This window comes from Oryctolagus cuniculus, chromosome 8, assembly GCF_964237555.1.
Source record: "Oryctolagus cuniculus chromosome 8, mOryCun1.1, whole genome shotgun sequence".
Taxonomy (NCBI): Eukaryota; Metazoa; Chordata; class Mammalia; order Lagomorpha; family Leporidae; genus Oryctolagus; species Oryctolagus cuniculus.
The window spans coordinates 90,259,334-90,276,878 of NC_091439.1; the positions used below are offsets into that span (position 1 = coordinate 90,259,334).

At 41.4% G+C, this 17,545-nt stretch overlaps 2 protein-coding genes across 24 annotated transcripts in view; both read left to right on the forward strand.

The window, feature by feature from the left end:
* G3BP2 (G3BP stress granule assembly factor 2) overlaps nucleotides 1-4,373 on the forward strand; it is a 75,948-nt gene extending 71,575 nt beyond the window's left edge. For 21 of the 22 annotated variants that reach the window (XM_051819681.2, XM_070048011.1, XM_070048006.1 and 18 more), the window contains 2 exons: nucleotides 210-328; nucleotides 672-3,676. In XM_051819681.2, coding sequence (XP_051675641.1) covers nucleotides 210-328; nucleotides 672-944 — 392 coding nt within the window. In that variant the 3' untranslated portion in view covers nucleotides 945-3,676. Of the gene's footprint in view, nucleotides 1-209; nucleotides 329-671; nucleotides 3,677-3,920 lie in introns of those variants that run through there. The other variant, XM_070048021.1, reaches the window with a different exon arrangement.
* A 12,658-nt stretch (nucleotides 4,374-17,031) lies between these two features.
* Nucleotides 17,032-17,545, forward strand: part of CDKL2 (cyclin dependent kinase like 2) — a 56,082-nt gene continuing 55,568 nt past the window's right edge. Inside the window, exon 1 of one of the 2 annotated variants that reach the window (XM_070079458.1) lies at nucleotides 17,032-17,482. The gene's annotated coding sequence lies outside the window, so the exon portion shown is untranslated. 2 annotated transcript variants of the gene reach the window in all.

The following is a 17,545-nucleotide window of genomic DNA, read 5'->3' on the forward strand; positions in this document are numbered from 1 at the left end:
AAGATGAAGAAAGGTAATACAGCCAGTTCACCTGTTGGTGTCTTAGGCAATGAACTGCATGGATGACTGTATCTTAGCTGTCTCTAGGTAAAGCAGTTTGCAAATTTTACTTTTAAATGGATCAAGATTAAAGTTATACATCCTGAACAATTAAAGCCCTCAAAATACTGTTAAAATATTTAATGCTCATGTAATGTATATTTTCACAGGTTTTGGAAACGTTGTGGAACTTCGCATCAATACCAAAGGTGTTGGGGGAAAGCTTCCAAATTTTGGTTTTGTGGTTTTTGATGACTCTGAACCCGTTCAGAGAATCTTAATTGCAAAAGTAAGTGATTTAAGGGGTGTAATTCAATACTTTATTATTATTTATTTTGTATATGATACTCTGATATTTTATACTTGTAGAAAATCTTGTTAGTAAAGCTGAAATTAGCTCATTCTGAAATAGTATTTATGCAGTTAATATTCATTAGAAGGTTTTAAATTCAACAGTATAGGTCATTGTAAATTTCAGTACTTGCTCTGATGAAGATTGGAAAGTTAACATAGTAAGAATTTCTTGAATGCTATCCTATTTCTGAGAAGTTTCTAACTTTTCTATACAAGATAATATATTTCTGTTGATGTATATAACTTGCCCATGTAAATATTTTTCTCCCCTCTTAAAGCCAATTATGTTTCGAGGGGAAGTACGTTTAAATGTGGAAGAGAAGAAAACAAGAGCTGCAAGAGAACGAGAAACCAGAGGTGGTGGTGATGATCGCAGAGATATTAGGCGCAACGATCGAGGTCCTGGTGGTCCACGTGGAATAGTGGGTGGTGGAATGATGCGTGACCGTGATGGAAGAGGACCTCCTCCAAGAGGTGGCATGGCACAGAAACTTGGCTCTGGAAGAGGAACCGGGCAAATGGAAGGCCGCTTCACAGGACAGCGCCGCTGAAGCTCCACTGTTGGCAAAGGCTTGACAGTGGTACATTATTCATCGTGTTTGCATTCTTGTTAATTTTTTTGGCTTTGGAATGTGACACAGCCTTTTTGATCATTTCTTTGATGTGCAAAGCATCTTTTGGTTATCATTTAAATTGAGGTGGACATTATTTCCCCAATTTCACAACAGGATTCACATTGTTAATTTATAAATCTAGACTTGGAGAATTAAGGACTGAGAAATGACCATATCTTAAACTGTCTACAACAAAATGAACTTAAAAGGACATGCCCACTGAATTCAGGTCCTTTGAGTCAAAAAAAAATCCTCTGCTGCACATTTTGTTTAAGTGTTACTGTTTCTGCCTATTAATGTTGGAAACACAAATAGTGCAATTTGTGCAAATGGAGAATCTTGCCTTTTTTCTTGGCTTCCCCCCAAAAATACAAACCAACAGAAACTTGTTATGCACTCATCAAAATGCACTAATGGGTACTCTGAACTTATTAACATTGAAATCTGCAACAGGAGGCAACAGGGAAAAAATATCTTTCTTCTTTTCCAGTAGAGAATAGTTTGTGAAATGATGAGGGCATTTTGTCTGCTTGCTGTGACCAGCGTGAGTACACATAAACCTTAACAAGACTACAAGTATATTCCAGAAGGAAATCATTTAGTTACGAACTAAATAACAAAAATCAGAACTTCAAATGTTATGGTCTTAAATATTAGACCAGATTTAGTAGCTCCACATCTAAGGTTTTTTCTACCTGCCCCTCTTCAGTACAGGGATGGTTGGCTGCTCAACACACTCCTCCTCCCCCTTTTCCTTTCTTTAAACTGTGTACAGTGAAAATTGTCTTTACTGTATTTTTGTTCTCTGGTAATGTAATAAGCATGATGGTGCCTTCTATTAATACATCATTCCAGTCTTGCTGGTAATTTTGTACAGTATAGTGTATGAATTGCTGTGCTGCAAAGCCAAACAGCTGCGAAATGTTGAAAAATCATTGAAGTATATAAAAATTGCAGTATCTTTAAAATCAGTAAAATGGACTAGCATATTATTTATCTTGTTTTTCAGTTAACAACTTTGCTCTCTGTGGGAGGGAGTCTTGTGTGTTTGGGAGGGAGGGAGGAGGAAGTTAATTATTTGAGTAAGTCTATAGTTGACGTTTCTCTTACCTTCAGTGTGACCGTTGAAATCACTTGAATGCTTAGAAAAGTCTATCAGTTTGATGTACTTTTAGTGGCATTTTAAAAGTGGTTAGATTCCATAAATGGCAAGTACACCTGAAGTGAGGATACTGCAATTTTCGGGGGGAAAGAACAGCAGCTCTTAAGTGTTTGCATTTTCTATTTGGGGGGCAGGGAACTGTCATTCATTTTGCACAATTTCTTGAACTGATGTCAGCACCCGAATGGCTCCTGAATTTAAGTCTGGGATGACATCTTTTATTTTTACATGAATCTCTAAACAATTCTGTGAGCAGAGTTTGTAGCTGCTGGAGTATTGTCTGTCTGTATGGGAAGTTCCAGTAAACCACAGCTATGGCAAAGGTTATCTAATGTTATGCTTGGAGCAATCAGTACATATCAGTTTCTGATGTTTCAGGCAAGAAGTGGGGTAAATAATTGTGACCACTTAAAGCTGCTTGTTAGCATGGAAGACTTCTCCATTCTATCTTAGTAAAAAAAACAAAACAAAACAAAACAAAAAAAATGCACTTGACGTAGTAACAAATTGGTTCTGAATTATGCAACTGTTTGCTATTTAGTAAACTAGCAAATGATGAACATGTTTTGTTTTACATATACTGGGCAATATGAGTAAAATTCTGTCCTTTTTTTTCCCCTTTGAATGAGGTCTTCCATGTTGGAGGAAAAGACTTGCACTATTGCATTTATTTTAGGGACACAGATTTTCATAGTTTCCATTTTGGGGGGGCTTAAGATTTTTTTTATTTGTTGATTTAACAGTTTTACACTTTCTGATGTATAGTACTTGAAGTTCTTAACCAGAAAATTACGTTGAAGTTTTGACGCCTTTATTCAAACTTCTTTTAAATAAGTGGCTATTTTTCGTCAGTGTTGGGTCTCTCTCCCCCAACCATCCCTTCCTCCACCAACCATATTTTTCCTCTACTATTTTTTCCTCCTCATTTTACATATATGTATATATACATACACACAGATGTGGATGTATATATATGTATAGTGTGTGTGTGTGTGTGTATGTATAATTTCCAGTCCAAAATATTGCCCTGTCCCCCGTGAAAACTGTTTTGCCACCAAAAGTAATGACAGTTGTTAAGTGTAATAGAAAATTAGAGCAAAGAGCCATTCAGCTTCAGTCTTTACATACCATGAATAAAATTTAAAACATCATATGGAGAAGTTTACATGGTGATTGTTCACCTGCAGTACTGTGGACTTTTAACATTTTGTCCCCTTTTTCGTGAAACAGAGTAAAAATATCCATCTACCATTATTGTTATTTGCTGATTTTATTTTATTTTTTGATGGTAATATTCTATCCTTATGACACTATTGCAACCAAATTGGCTTTACCATCTTGGCTTTAGTAGGTATAGAAGACAGTGGATTACCATCTTTATTGCTGTAATGTGTTAAGCATTATATGCTAGTAGAATCTAGTTTGTTTCAGGTGGAGAATATTCTTTGAGTTTCCATTTTGAATGTGTTTGGACTAAACAAACAATAAACTACTGATGTCTGCAGCATTTATCTATGTCCCTAATTTAATCTGTAGTTTTTATTGTTCCCAAATATTCTGGTTGCATTTCATACAACCTCAGTAAAAATAAGAACTGTTCTAAAAGAAACCGCGTATTATTATTTGTGAGATTTGGTGTATGAAAGAGTAAAACCTTAACAATTGAACATGGTATGCAAGTTAAGAATTTGAAAAGCAGTAAGAAAAGAAAAGTGAGACAATCTGCTGAACACTTTTTCCTTAAATCTTAGCTCTCTCAAGGATTACTACACATATCAGAAGAAAAGGATGAGAAAATTGAGATTATCTGAAATTATGGATATTACCCAAGTTCAGAAATTGGAGCAAATTTATCAAGCTCTACACGATTATTAAAAGAGGAGTGATCATTTAGTTATGTTTCAAATGAAAAATAAAGGCTTAAGGCATATGCAGTTTCAGAACCTGAAACTTCTCAGTAGAGAAGATATAGATGAACTTTCCTGGTGATCTATTCATAGCACTGTGTAAGATTTCTATATCCGCCTCTACAAGTGTGTGTTGGGGACTGACCAGAAAAAACTTTTCTTCAGGAGGTAAGATTGGAAAAACATTTTTAGGATAAAATGTATATCCCACACTGTTGAAACTAGTCCCAAATTTTAAAGATCAAATTAATAATTGTTCCAGGAAATTTATATGATATAAAGTATTGGAAAATTTTAGCCACTCAAGATTCTTCATTTCAGCTGTGCTTTGCAGCAGGTGAATGAAAAATTAGATAGTGGTTTGAAGTTTTTCCCTTTAAGTTAGATCAACTTGCTCATCTTAATTTATATTTTACAGATCAGTAAAGACCCTTGATTTGTTAATGGCATTCTGTGTTTTGATCAGTTTGGAGCTAGAGTTCTAAGTTATTTAAGATTACTGGATAAAGTGAACAGTTTCTTTTTGTGGTAGATTTTGGTAGATTTACATAGGAAGTAGGAAGTAATTGTATAAAATCATTTTTGTTAAGTAATTTCTGAATGAGGGCTGGCATTGTGCAGCAGGTTAAGCTGTCACAACACCAGTTTCCCATGTCAGAGTGCCAGTACAAGTCCCAGCAATTCTGCTTCCAAGCCAGCTTTCTGCTAATGCACTTGGGAGACGGAAGGTGATGTCTCAAGTGCATGGGCTTCTGCCGTTCATGGAGGCAACCTGGATGGAGTTCCTGGCTCCTGGTTTTGACCTGGCCCAGCTCTAGCAATTGCAACCATTTGGGGAGTGAACCAGCAGATGGAAGGTATCACTCACTGTTCTGCCTTTCAAATAAATTTTTTTCAGTAAAGAATTCCTAAATAATGAAATAACTGGCTATCTTGACTTAGGGATCATGTCTAACATGCTTTAGGATTACAAGTCTGTTTTTAGCATTACCAAATAATGAGTAAAATATATGCAGACCCAGGTTTAAACATTGATGGGAAGATTACTAGCATAGTGTTTTTAAAAATCCTTTTATTTGAAAGGGAGAGAGATTGAGACAGCATTCTTCCATCCAATGGATTCCATCCATGCTTTAAATGCACTCAAGAGCCAGGAACTTAATCTAGGTCTCTCACACAGGTGGAAGGGACCCAAGTGCTTGAGCCATCCATCACCTGCTACTCAAGCAGGTACTCACTAGGAAGCTGGAAACAGAAGCGGAGCTGGAACTTGAGCCCAGGCACTGCTATATGGGGTAGGTGTCCAGAGTAGCCTCTTAACTGCTGTGCCCAATATCTGCACTTTAAAATTTTTAAAAAAAATTTGAGAGCTCATAGCCACTGGTTCCCCCACCCCCACCCCCAAGATACCCTCAGTGCCTGGGGCAGGGCTTGAACCAGGAGCCTGGAAATCAGTCTAGGTCTCCACCTATGTAGGGGACAGGAACCCATTACTTGAGGCATCACTGCTTCCTTCCAGGGTCTGCATTAGCAGGAAGATGGAGTCAGTAGTGAGAGCTGGAAATGGAATGCAGGTGCTCTGATTTAAGATGTAGGAGTCTCTTGTAGGCTAAATTCCTGCTCTCTAGCCTTCTGTTAGTTACCAAATTAACTGATCTCTGGGAGTTTTGATAAAGCTGCTGCATCACTTTCAGTTTGGTGAAAAGTAGCAGACTTCTCATCAATTTGAAGCCAGAGTTCTAAATTATTTAAAATTAACTGGATAAATGAACAATCAATTTAAAGTTATGAAATAGTTTTTTGATAAACTCTAGAAGGTTCACATGGAAGGTAATTGTATAAAATCATTTGCAGCATTAAGTTAAATTTCTAAATAGTGAAGTTATTTGGGTAACTTTATAGTCCAAGTTACTTAGATTCTTTTTGTTTTTTAAAGATTAATTTATTGGAAAGTTAACACAGAGAAGTATAGAGAGGTCTTCCATCTGCTGGTACACTCTCCAATTGGCCACAACAGCTGGAGCTGCTCCAATCTAAAGCAAGGAGCCGGGAGCTTCCTCCTGGTCTTCCCATGCGGGTGCAGGGGCCCAAGGACCTGGGCTATCTTCTACTGCTTTCTCAGGTCATAGCAGAGAGCAAGATCAGAAGTGGTGCTGTTGGGACTGGAACCGGCATCCATATGGCATGCTGGTACTGTAGGCAGTGGCTTTACTCGCTATGCCACAGCGCCACCCCCACCCCCCCACTTTGATTCTTGGCACCTATGTGGGAGACCTAGATGGAGTTCCTGGCTCCTGGCTTCCGCCTTGCCCAGCCCCTATTTGGGTTTCTGAACCAGCATATGTTTCTGTCACTCTGCCTTTCAAATAAACTTTTATTTTTTTAACATTATTTATTTGAAAGAGTGACAGGGAGAGAAAGATCTTACTTCTGGTGGTGGTTCACTCCCCCAGATGGCTACAACAGCCAGAGCTGGGCTAGATTGAAGCCAGGAGCTTCATCCAGGACTCCTACTTGGGTGCAGGGGCCCAAAACTTGGGCCATCCTCTGATACTTTTCCCAGGCCAATAGCAGGGAGCTGGATCAGAAGTGGAGCAACTGGAACACAAACTGGTACCCATATGGATCCTAGTATTGCTTGTGTTGGCTTTTCCCTCCTATGCCACAATGCTGGCTCCTCAAAGTTTTCAAAAAAAAATTTTTTTTCAAGATTTATTTATTTGAAAGAGTTACAGAGAGATAGAGAGAGGTCTTCCATCCACCGGCTCATTTACCCAATTGGCCACAACGGCGGGAGCTGCGCTGATCTGAAGCCAGGAGCTTCCTCCGAGTCTCTCCCACACAGGTACAGGGCCCCGAGGACCCAGGCCATAGCAGAGAGAAGGATTAGAAGTGGAATAGCTGGGTCCCAAACTGGCCCCCATATGGGATGCTAGTGCTCCAGGCCAGGACATTAACCCAATGTGCCACAGCACCAGCCCCTTAAAAATCTTTAAGCTTCCTATTGCCCCTTCATATCTCCTCCCCCAATTCCTCCTCTCCCCCAATTTGTTCTTCATAAATGTTCTGTGGTTTCATTTCAGTCAAATACTAGCTTTCATCTATATAGTATAAAATGGTCTAGAGCAGGCCTTTAGAAGCACACAGCTTTGGCTTGAATGGTAGTTCCACCGTTCTGTGGTGAGCCCTTTTCTGTGCTTGTTTCCTCATTTGTACACTGGGATATTACAAGGGTTTTGTGAGTTAATGTATAAAGCATCTAAAACAACATAGTGGGCTCTTTGTGTTGGCTCTTAGTGTTAATGACCCACTTGAGTTTCTGCTGTTGACCTGTGCATTCCAAGCATGTTTAAAGTATCCTTTTTGGCCATATCTCCTTGGAAGTGGTAGATAATTCAAAATAAGGAAGTCCAAAATGATTTTTGGTCTGACTTAAGTTATGTCTATCTTAGCTGTCTTAATAATGCTCACCTCTGTTTTTCTCATCTATTTATTAGCCTAAAAATGAATCCTCATCTCTTCCACTCCTTTTCTATTTGCCTGCCTCTATTGCTTGGATTCCATATTCCAGGTTGTAAGAACACTTGTTCATATTTTTCTGATCACTGGCTCCTTGAATTCATCCTTAACTATGGAGCTTCAAGAGTGCTGGGCACTGTTCTAGGTACTGTTAATAAATGAATTAATGTTCCCCTGCTCTTGAAACAGGTTAAAAGTGAAGCTTTAGGTGAGAGTGGATGGGTATATATTTAAGAGGGTAGCTAGGGGCTACACCATAATTATTCTTGTCAACTCAAGGAAATTGATCTTTATCCCCAAGATCAATGGGAAGCTGAAGATTTTGACCAGTGGATAGATGTGGAAGGGATGTAGTAAGTGATTAGATTTCTATTTGGAAATGTTTACAGACTAAACAACTTGAAGTTCAGTAATAAACTAGAGAAAATCAGGTGAAGGGAGGTTGCAGTATTTCAGTTGGAAGCTATGATAGAGTAGTGGTGCTAGTAATCTAAATATGACCAATTTGCAAGTAAAATGGCTATGTGTTGTGAGGGAACAAGTGATTAAAGAATCTGGTTTTTCAACGTGTATTGGAGAAGTAAGATGGTATAAAAACCTGGTGTGTAAGAACCAGATGCCAAAGGCAGGGGGTGCAACTGAAGAATGAGGTGATTTAAAGATAGAAGCATAGTCCTGAGCAGACAAGTTTATCCCCTCCTGAGGCAGGAAAAAAAGATTTCTTAGACAAAGGTGGTCCATGGCACATCAGAATGCACCTGGACTTTCTCAAGAAATATTAGGATTTCAGATGCCACATATCAGTGGTATGTTGTCTTAATGACTGGTTATCCTATAGGACTTGAGCTGTCAGGTTCACTTGAAGGGCTAGATAGCCATGGTCATGTCAAGCTGAATCCTTGCAGTGAGTGATGGGAACACAAAGGAAAAAAGCCTTTAAGGAAAAAGGGCATTAGTGCTAGGGTACCCTTGAGGGGGTTTTGTTGTGAGCTTGACCTGAAAAGCTCAGGCTACCTAGGAGTGTAATTTGGCATGTTGTGTGTTTGTTTCAAAATCAGTACATGAAGTGGTAACTTATACAGCTTTTGCCACAATTAAAAACCAAATACATACTATGCATTTCATGGAAAATTATGAACTACCATATTCCAGCCCATTGGTTGTCCCTTTAATTACCTTAGCATATGTGTTCGTTTTCTCTTTTCAGATTATTTCTTATTTATATTTTAATGAGGACGAATAATATTTGTTTATTGATCACCTCTATCAGGCATATTGAGCTTGTTTACTCAATAATGGAGGAGTGATTATAAATGCTAGGCAAAGCATCAAAGTAAGAGATACAAAGTAGCTGAGTGCAACTTTAGGTAGGTGTTAGCTGACATTGATTCTGCATGCACTCCAAGCACAGGGACTGACTTGTAAAATATGCAAAGCCTGTAAAATTTGCAAAGCTTTGAGGTTTACTACAGGAAACTGGGATAGGTGGAGTAAGTTAAGGAATACCTGTGTGGTGAAAAGTTTAAGAAGTAAAGGGCTGAGATCATGAAAGATTGTAAACCAAGTTAAGAAGTTTATTGGGAGTTTTTGCTGATTGCCATAGAAAGCAGTAGGAAAGTATTAAGTATGAGTGATACAGCAATGCTATTTTGAAAATGAGTGGTAGGACAACAAGAAAGGAAGCAGGAGAACTGATGGGCTAATGTAGTTCAGGACTGTTGCATCTGAGGGAAAGAAATAGGGGCTGTTTGACCATTTAGATGAGCTAAATATAGCTAGCTATTTTAAAGGCAGAGACAGGTTCAGAAAGGATATGATAGTTACTCTAGTATTAAACAGTTTGAAATACTGGATTTGCAAAGTGTTAATTTGCTTTAAAGGACTTTTATAAAGTCAACCTCAGGACCAGTTACTTGAATGCTGAATACACTGGGTTTTTATCCTGGCTTTATTTTACAAAACTGCAAAATCAAGCTCTAGCACTAGCAGGCCTAAAATTAAGGATCCCTTAATCAGAACTGCATTCGGGAACAGAATTAAGTGATAAAGCAGAGACAAGACCTGGAACCAAGATTACATATATGTTGAATACTGTGTCTATGACTTTTAAGTTGTAATTTTTTCTTATGAGGTTAAAATTTGGAGAATCTCAAAACTGAAAACTGCCTGATGTGGTCAGGATAGTGGCCTTTGGAATTCAGAAGGCAGGGGGAGGAATGTGAGAGACATTTCCTTGGAAGGTGAATGGTTATCAGGAATAACTTAAAAGTGTTTTGAAGCAGGCACAAATAATACTTAGTAACAACTATGTGTATAAGAAGTAAGAAAGTCTTGGACAACAGTTAATATTTATTAGCACATTATATGTACCAGGAACCTATCTAGGTGCTAGCTGGTGATAACAGTAGATACATCCCACCCTTAGGAAACTTGTATATTGAGGGAGTGGCAATAAACTTCTAAGTAATTTCAGTCCTGATGTGTTCTGGTTAGTTCTAGTAATAATTCCTATGAGAAGCAGCACCATTTATTTTAGAAAAGGATTAACTCAGGCATAGCTGGGTTAACTAGTAGAACTAGTAATACTGATTAGAGATGAGGCTCTTCAGGGTGGTAAATGAAGGAAGATCAATTTTTGGAGACCTGATGAGAAGGCACCCTTGAGAAATTGGGCAAGAGCATTCTAAGTGGATGAACAAATGCAGAGGCCATGTGTTCAAAGCAAGTTGGTGTGTTCCAGGATGCATTAAGTAGTCAGTGTGCCGTTAGAGTAATGCAGATGATGGACACCAAGAGATAGGTAGAGTTACATTGAGAGTAGTCTTGAGGTTTGGATTTTAGTTGTATAATGGGATTAGGTAACTGAATAGGGATTTGATGTGATCTGAATTAGAAAGAGCTGCCAGGTGATATGAGTAGTTTGGATAAAGCTTTTAACAGTGAAAAAGGTAATAAGTACTCAAGTGATCAGATATTTTCTGGAGATAGAAGTTAAAGAGTTGTGTATGTATTGGATTTTGAATGTATCAGAAATAGGGCTCCCAGAGATATTATGCAATTTAGGTGGAAGGAGGTACTCAGAGAGGAGCATAAGTGAACTATTTTGGGGAAATCAACACATCTGCTGTAACCGTGTTACATTTCATATGCCCATTGGAAGTCTAAGAAGAAATGCCATGTAATTAAATATATATGGTTCAGGAATTCTGTTCTGTGAGTGGTTCATATAGATTTTTGCAGTCTTTGAATAAGATGAGATTATCTAGTAAAAGAGTTTACAAAGGAAAAGACACTGCAGGCTCAACTGTGACTCCTTAAATTCAGCATTAAAGTACAGGAGGAGAATGCAAAAAAACGGAGACAAAACATGGCAAGTATTGGTGTTGCAGAAAGCTGAATTTCTCAGAGGGAAAAGGATAAGCTGTTGTGTGAAAAAAAAGCTTAGAAGTCAAAATAGCAAGTGAAGTAGTTACTTCAAGCTGTGGTAGTAAATAGATCCCAAGATGTTTAATTAATGGCTCAGACAATAGTTTTCTCTCCAAGTTCAAAGTATCAGGAGAGTGGTGGTGAAGAGGCCAGCTGACTGCCCCACCCCCCGACCCCCACACACATTTAGTCATTTAAGGACACATGAAGAAAGGTGCTACCAACTTCAGTAGATACCTTCAAGATCACACTGGAGTCATCTGCATAGTTGCCATCAAAAACAGAAAATGTGGAGGATCTTGCGCAGGAGATTTTTATGGGCCAGGTAAGAACTTTTTTAGTGGAGTGATAAGGATGAAACTTGAAACTTGAAAGGACTGGAGGTAAGAAATGGAATGAGTGAACATACCTTTTGTGTGTGTGTGTGTGTGTGTGTGTGCTATGAAAACAGGAATGGGGTATAGGCTAGAGGGAAATGAGTTGGGAGGATTATAAGAAGTATGTTACTAGTGCAAACAGAATATGTACTATTTGAGAAATGGATTCCCATTTTCACATCACTGTAGTAGATGTATTGGTGATTGAGATGTGGCACAATAAGTGGAATAGTATACTTCAAGCTTTCTGGTCTAGTTGAAGCCTAAATGAGTGGTTAATAATTCTGATTAGGTGGTACAGCAAATTAAGCCACTGGTTGTGACACCCATATCCCAAGTGGAGTGCTGGTTTAACTCCCAGCTACTCCCACTTCCAATCCAGCTTCCTGCTAATGCATCCTGGGGGACAGCAGGTGTTGGCTCAAGTGCTTGGGTTCCTGACATCCACATTGGAGACCTGGATGGAGTTCCTGGCTCCTGGCTTCAACCTGGCCCAGCCCTGGCTAATGCAGGCACTTGGGGAGTGAACCAGCAGACAAAAGAATGCCCTCTGACTGCGTTTCATCTTGCAAGTATGTGAAACTAAATGATGGGCTAGTGCCGTGGCTCACTAGGCTAATCCTCCACCTGCAGCGCCGGCACCCCAGGTTCTAGTCCCGGTTGCTCCTCTTCCAGTCCAGCTCTCTGCTGTGGCCCAGGAAGGCAGTGGAGGATAGCCCAAGTGCTTGGGCCCTGCACCCACATGGGAGACCAGGAGGAAGTACCTGGTTCCTGGCTTCGGATCAGCACAGTGCGCCAGCCGTGGCGGCCATTTGGGGGGTGAGCCAATGGAAAAGGAAGACCTTTCTCTCTCTCTCTCTCTGTCACTGTCTAACTCTGCCTGTCAAAAATAAATAAATAAATGATGGACATTTAAAAGATTTAGAGGGTAGGTTTTTCCTCTTTAATCACTTTTTAATAATGAAGTCAATAAATAAGCTATTAGATTGAGAACAAAAATTTAAAATTTATTTATTTGAAAGCGAGGGGGAGAGAGAGCTTCCATCCTCTGGTTCACTCCCCAAATGACCACAACAGCTGGGGCTGAGATTGGGCCAGGCCGAAGCCAAGAGTTTCTTCTGGGTCTCCCACATCGGTGGTGGGGCCCAAGCACTTGGGTCATGTTGTGCTGCTTTCCAGGTGCGTTTGCAGGGAGCTGGATCAGAAGTGAAACAGCTGGAACTCAAACCAGCACTCAACTGGGATGCTGGGCATCACACTGCCAGCCCCAATAAAATTAACTTCTGTGGCAAGTGTCCTGTCAAAGAACCTCAGACCTTCAAAATGAGTCCATTTCTTTAATAGAATGGTGCATTGTATTCATAGTTCCATACTCTGTGATATACTGAAATGAAGAACCTTACACTGCACTAAAAAACTTATGATCAATCAAGATCTCATGGAACCTAAGTGAGAAGCTTTGGGGGTAGAAGGGAGGGCAAGAAAATAGCTCAAGCATATTGTTTTAAGATGCCAGAGTAGGGGGTTGGCATTGTGGTGCAGCAGGTTAAGCTGCCGCCTGCATTGGTGGCATTCCATATGAGCACTGGAGTGGATCCTTGCTGCTCAGCTTCCAGTCCAACTCTGTTAATGAGCCAGGGAAAGCAGTGGAAGATGTCCCTGTCACCCAAGTGAGAGACCTGGATGGAGTTCCAGGTTCCTGGCTTTAGCCTGGCCCAGCCCTGGCAATTGTGGCCATTTGGGTAGTGAACCAGCAGATGGAGTACCTCTGTCCCTTTCTGTAACTCTTTCAAATAAATAAATAAATATTAAAAATAAATAAAAGCCAAGATAAGTAAAGAATGACTTTTGTGAAGTCATTTAACATAATGATTGCTAATGTGAGGAAAAGAAGGGGTCTGTTTAAGCTAAAATACACAAATTCATTGGAAAGGGCTATATATTTCTTAGTCCATTTTAGTCTAATTTTTATTGTTATCACCTATATATGTAATACCTCAAATATACAGTGTTTTTTTTTTTAAAGATTTATTTATTTTTTTGAAAGAGTTACACAGAGGAGAAACAGAGAGAGAGAGAGAGAGAGAGAGAGGTCCTCCATCTGATGGTTCACGCCCTAGGTGGCTGCAGGTTTTTAGTATAGTCACAATTTTGTGCAACTATCACCATTATCTTGAACATTTTCATAACTCCAAAAGAAACCACATACTCATTAGTAGTCACCCCCCCATTCCCATCTGCTCCCAGCCCTTGTTAAGCTCTACACTACTTTTTGTGGATTTATCCATGCTGGAAACCTTATGTAAATAGAAACTGACTGTGTCAGGTTTCTTGCACTAAATGCTTTCAAGATTAATGTATGTTGTAGCATGAATCAGTACTTTGTTCTAGAGGCTAATATTCCACTGAATATACCACATCTTATTTATTCCTCAGCTAATGAACATTTGGGTTGTTTCTACTTTTTGGCTATAATGAGTAAGGCTGCTATAAACATTTCTGTATAAGACTTTTCATAAACATGTTTTCATTTACCTTAGGTTATGCCTAGCAGTGAAACTGCTGAGCCCTGTGCTTCTATTTCCACCCATGTTTCACTGCCACCTCTCAAGCTCTTCTGTCTCCGTGTCCCTCTCATGTACTCTCACATAGTTTTCTTTAGATTTTAGAACATTTGAACTTTCTCCAGTAGTTACAGTGTTCCTCTCAATCTCTTCCCCTGTAGTCCTACCTGCATAGTTCATGTTAATGATGTCACACTATAACCTCAGGTTTTTTTGAACTCTGTGACATTCTCTGATAAATTTTGGCTACCCAAAGGTATATTCTATCCTTTAGAACTGATCATCTTGTGCATTTCCAAGATTGAAATCACAGTTGCTTTCTCTGGTAACTTCTTCCTCTTCTTTTGTACCTATTAAACTTACTCTCCGTGCTCACCATGACCTCCAGTCCCTCACTGCCTCTTTATTTTCAGCTGATTAGCTAACTGCTGTCACAGTTGATCATCTTATCTAGGTGAAGCCCATGGTAACTGGTTTTAATGATGCTTTCTCCAGCATCCTGGACTGCTTTAGTCCTTTGTTGAATCTCCTTGAACTACCAGTTAATTCTTTGATAAAGGTAGCTTATAAATCATCTATTTTTTTTCCATTCTTGTCCCTGAGTTGCCAAGTCCTATGAAACAGGGTCAGCTGGTTTCACTGTCAACTCACAGGATACAGGCTCAAGTGGGCACATTTTACTATCTTGTATTATTCCTTTCATATTAAAATAACTCTTGTCATAATTATTTCAAGGAATTTCTATCTTCAGTTTCTTGCATCTCAATCTTAGAAGTACCGTTTTATGCAAAAAAAGTTCTCTCTCTCTTTTTTTTTTTTTTTTTTTTTTACGATTTCTTTGACAATTACAGACAGAGAGGGAGAAAGAGATCTTCCATTTCCTTGCTGACTTCCCAAATGGCTACAATATTTGGGGCTTGGCCAAGGCAGAAAGGAGGAGCCTGGAACTCCACTGGGGTCTCCCATGTGGTTGTAGGGGCCCAAGTACTTGGCCCATCCTCTGTGTTTTTTCCCAGGTGCATTAGAAGGGAGCTGGATAGGAAATGGAGCAGCAGGAACTTGAACTAGAGCTCATGGGATGCTAATATCATTACAGGTGGTAGCTTTACACACTGCACGATAATGCTGATGCCCCCAAAATGAAGTTTTTTTTGCTGAGAATGTCTAGGCCAACTAATGTCTATCTTATGCTTTTCTCAATTTTTCATCTTTTCTCTATACCTCATCAAACCTAAGCCCTTTTCATACTCTATTGTCTTCTTATTTCTACTACATGGTATTTCATTAAGTCATTTTGTTGACTAAAGCTTCTCTTCACTGGTTTTCCCTATAAATATTTCTCTGTTTCACATAATGCTACCTGTTCTTCAACAATCTTGTGATAAGGGTCATTTGGTGCAGCACCTAAGAGCCCTCCTGGGACGCCTGCCTCTGCTTCTGATCCAGCTTCCCACTAATGCTCACCCTAGGAGGCAGCAAGTGATGAATCAAGTTCATGAATACCTGTTACCCATATGGAAGACCTAGATGGAGTTCCTGGCTCCTGACTTCATCCTGGCCCAATCCCAGCTATTGCAGGCATGTGAGAAGTGAACCAGCAGATGGAAGATCTCTCTCTGTTGCTCTTTCAAATAAGGCATGATTCCCTTCAACTTGGTCACAGCTAAAAAGAGAGCTAATTGCTACATGAAGACAGATCCTAGGTCCAGGATTTTTGGCATGATAGTTAAGTTGCTTGAGGCCCCCACATTCCATATCACAGAGACTGGGCTGGAGTCCTGCTTGTACTCCTGATTTAATCTTCCTGCTAATGCACAGGTGGGAGACAGCAGGTAATAGCTCAAGAAGTTGGGTTCCTGCTATTCATGTGGCAAAGCAGAATAGAATTCCTGGCTCATGCTTCAGCCTGACCCAACTCCGGCTGTTGTGGGCATCTGGGGAATGAACCAGCAGATTCAAGATGGTCTCTCTGGCTTTCACATAAAGAAGAACAACAAAAATCTCAGATTAACCAAAGAATTATACTTTTTCCATTCCCAGGTTCCAGATCTGGTTCTCAATATTATGGGCTTAGGAATTCGGTTTTAATCAGTTTGATGGAGGTAATTAAGCAGGTTAAAGGATTATAAATGGAATGTTTAATCAGTAATACCTTAATATTGACTGGGGGTATTAAATGCTATCCAGGAAACTCTCGCTCCTCAATATATAGAGACAAAATATGAATATAAAATGTTGCCATGACTGAATGTGAAAATAATTGACCACATGGCCTCCTCACTGCCTCAAATCCCTTGAAAATGAGGACAGTCCTGTTTCTTGCCTGGCTTCAGCGTTGCCCAGCCGTGGATCCAGTCGGCCCGTGTCACACACACGTTTAACTTGAAACATCCTGAGCCCCCATCCCACCCCGTGTGGCTGCCACGCGCAGGGCCGTGCATGTCTTCCAGCTGCCCAACCACCCCAGCCCTTCCCCTGGCTTCACTCCAAGCGTCTCCCTCACTGTCAGGGCCCTTGGTTTCCCCTCGGCGTCAGGTCTGTCACCGCCTGCCTGCCTTACACCCATCTCTCAGACTGTCGTCCTCAAGTCCCACCTTCCCCCTACTGGCCCTGCCGCCCCGCGAGAGAAAAGCTTCAGAAGCCTGCGATGGCGGCCAGGCTGAAGCCCGGGGTGAGGGCGCCAGGCCGGCTCCCCGCCCCAGGCCGGCAGGGAAACTTCGCGAAACACTGCACCGCGTTCTCCACAGTTCTCCACAGGCCTCCGCGACCGCCACCTTTACCCTCTCGGGGGGAGGCAGACATCGCCTCCCACTCCAGTTACAGTGGGCAGAAGTCTTCGCGCGCGAAGGCAGAAGGGCGCTTCCCAACCTGAGGACTTAGGTGTGCCCGGGTGGTGTAGGCGTCTGCGCCTCAGGGAGCCGAACCTGAGCCGAGCCCCAGGTGAAGGGGCGGGCTGCTGGACGACAAGCCAATCGCGGGGCCTGACAACAGCGCTTGGCCAATCAGAATCGGGGAGGCTGCTGCTCTGGGGCGGGCCGGGGCGGATGAGGGCCCGCCCCCTTGCAGCGCAGCGGCCAACGCCTCCGCCCCGGGCTAGTTGGAGCGGTGCTGGTTCGCCGACTCCAGGGGCCGGGCGCCGGCGGTGCTGACAGGCCGGGGCCCTTGCATCCCGGGCAATCTCTCCACAGGCCTCGACCTCCCCGCGTGTGGCTGCCCGCCGCGGACGCGTCCCTCTCGGGGTACTGTGCCATGGCTGGGGCCGGAGTGAGGCTGTTGCCTTGACGACAGCATGCGGCCGGCGGCCCTGCGAGGTGCGAGCTTGCGGCCGGCGGGCCGAGGCGGCTCGGCCTCCCTGCCTGCTTCCCCCGGGGGCCGGGACTGCGTCGGCGGGGTCTGTCGCCGCGGCGCTGGGGCTGCTGGTGTGCAGGGCAGCGTCTTCTAGACCTGCGAGCGACATGCATTTCGCCTCAGATGTGTTCCCAAGTTGAAAACCTTCCATGCGAGAGGATTTGAAGAAAGAGTAAGTGTAATACTTACAGAACCGATTACCTCGTTGCTTTCTTTGCAGAAGAGTTTAATCTGT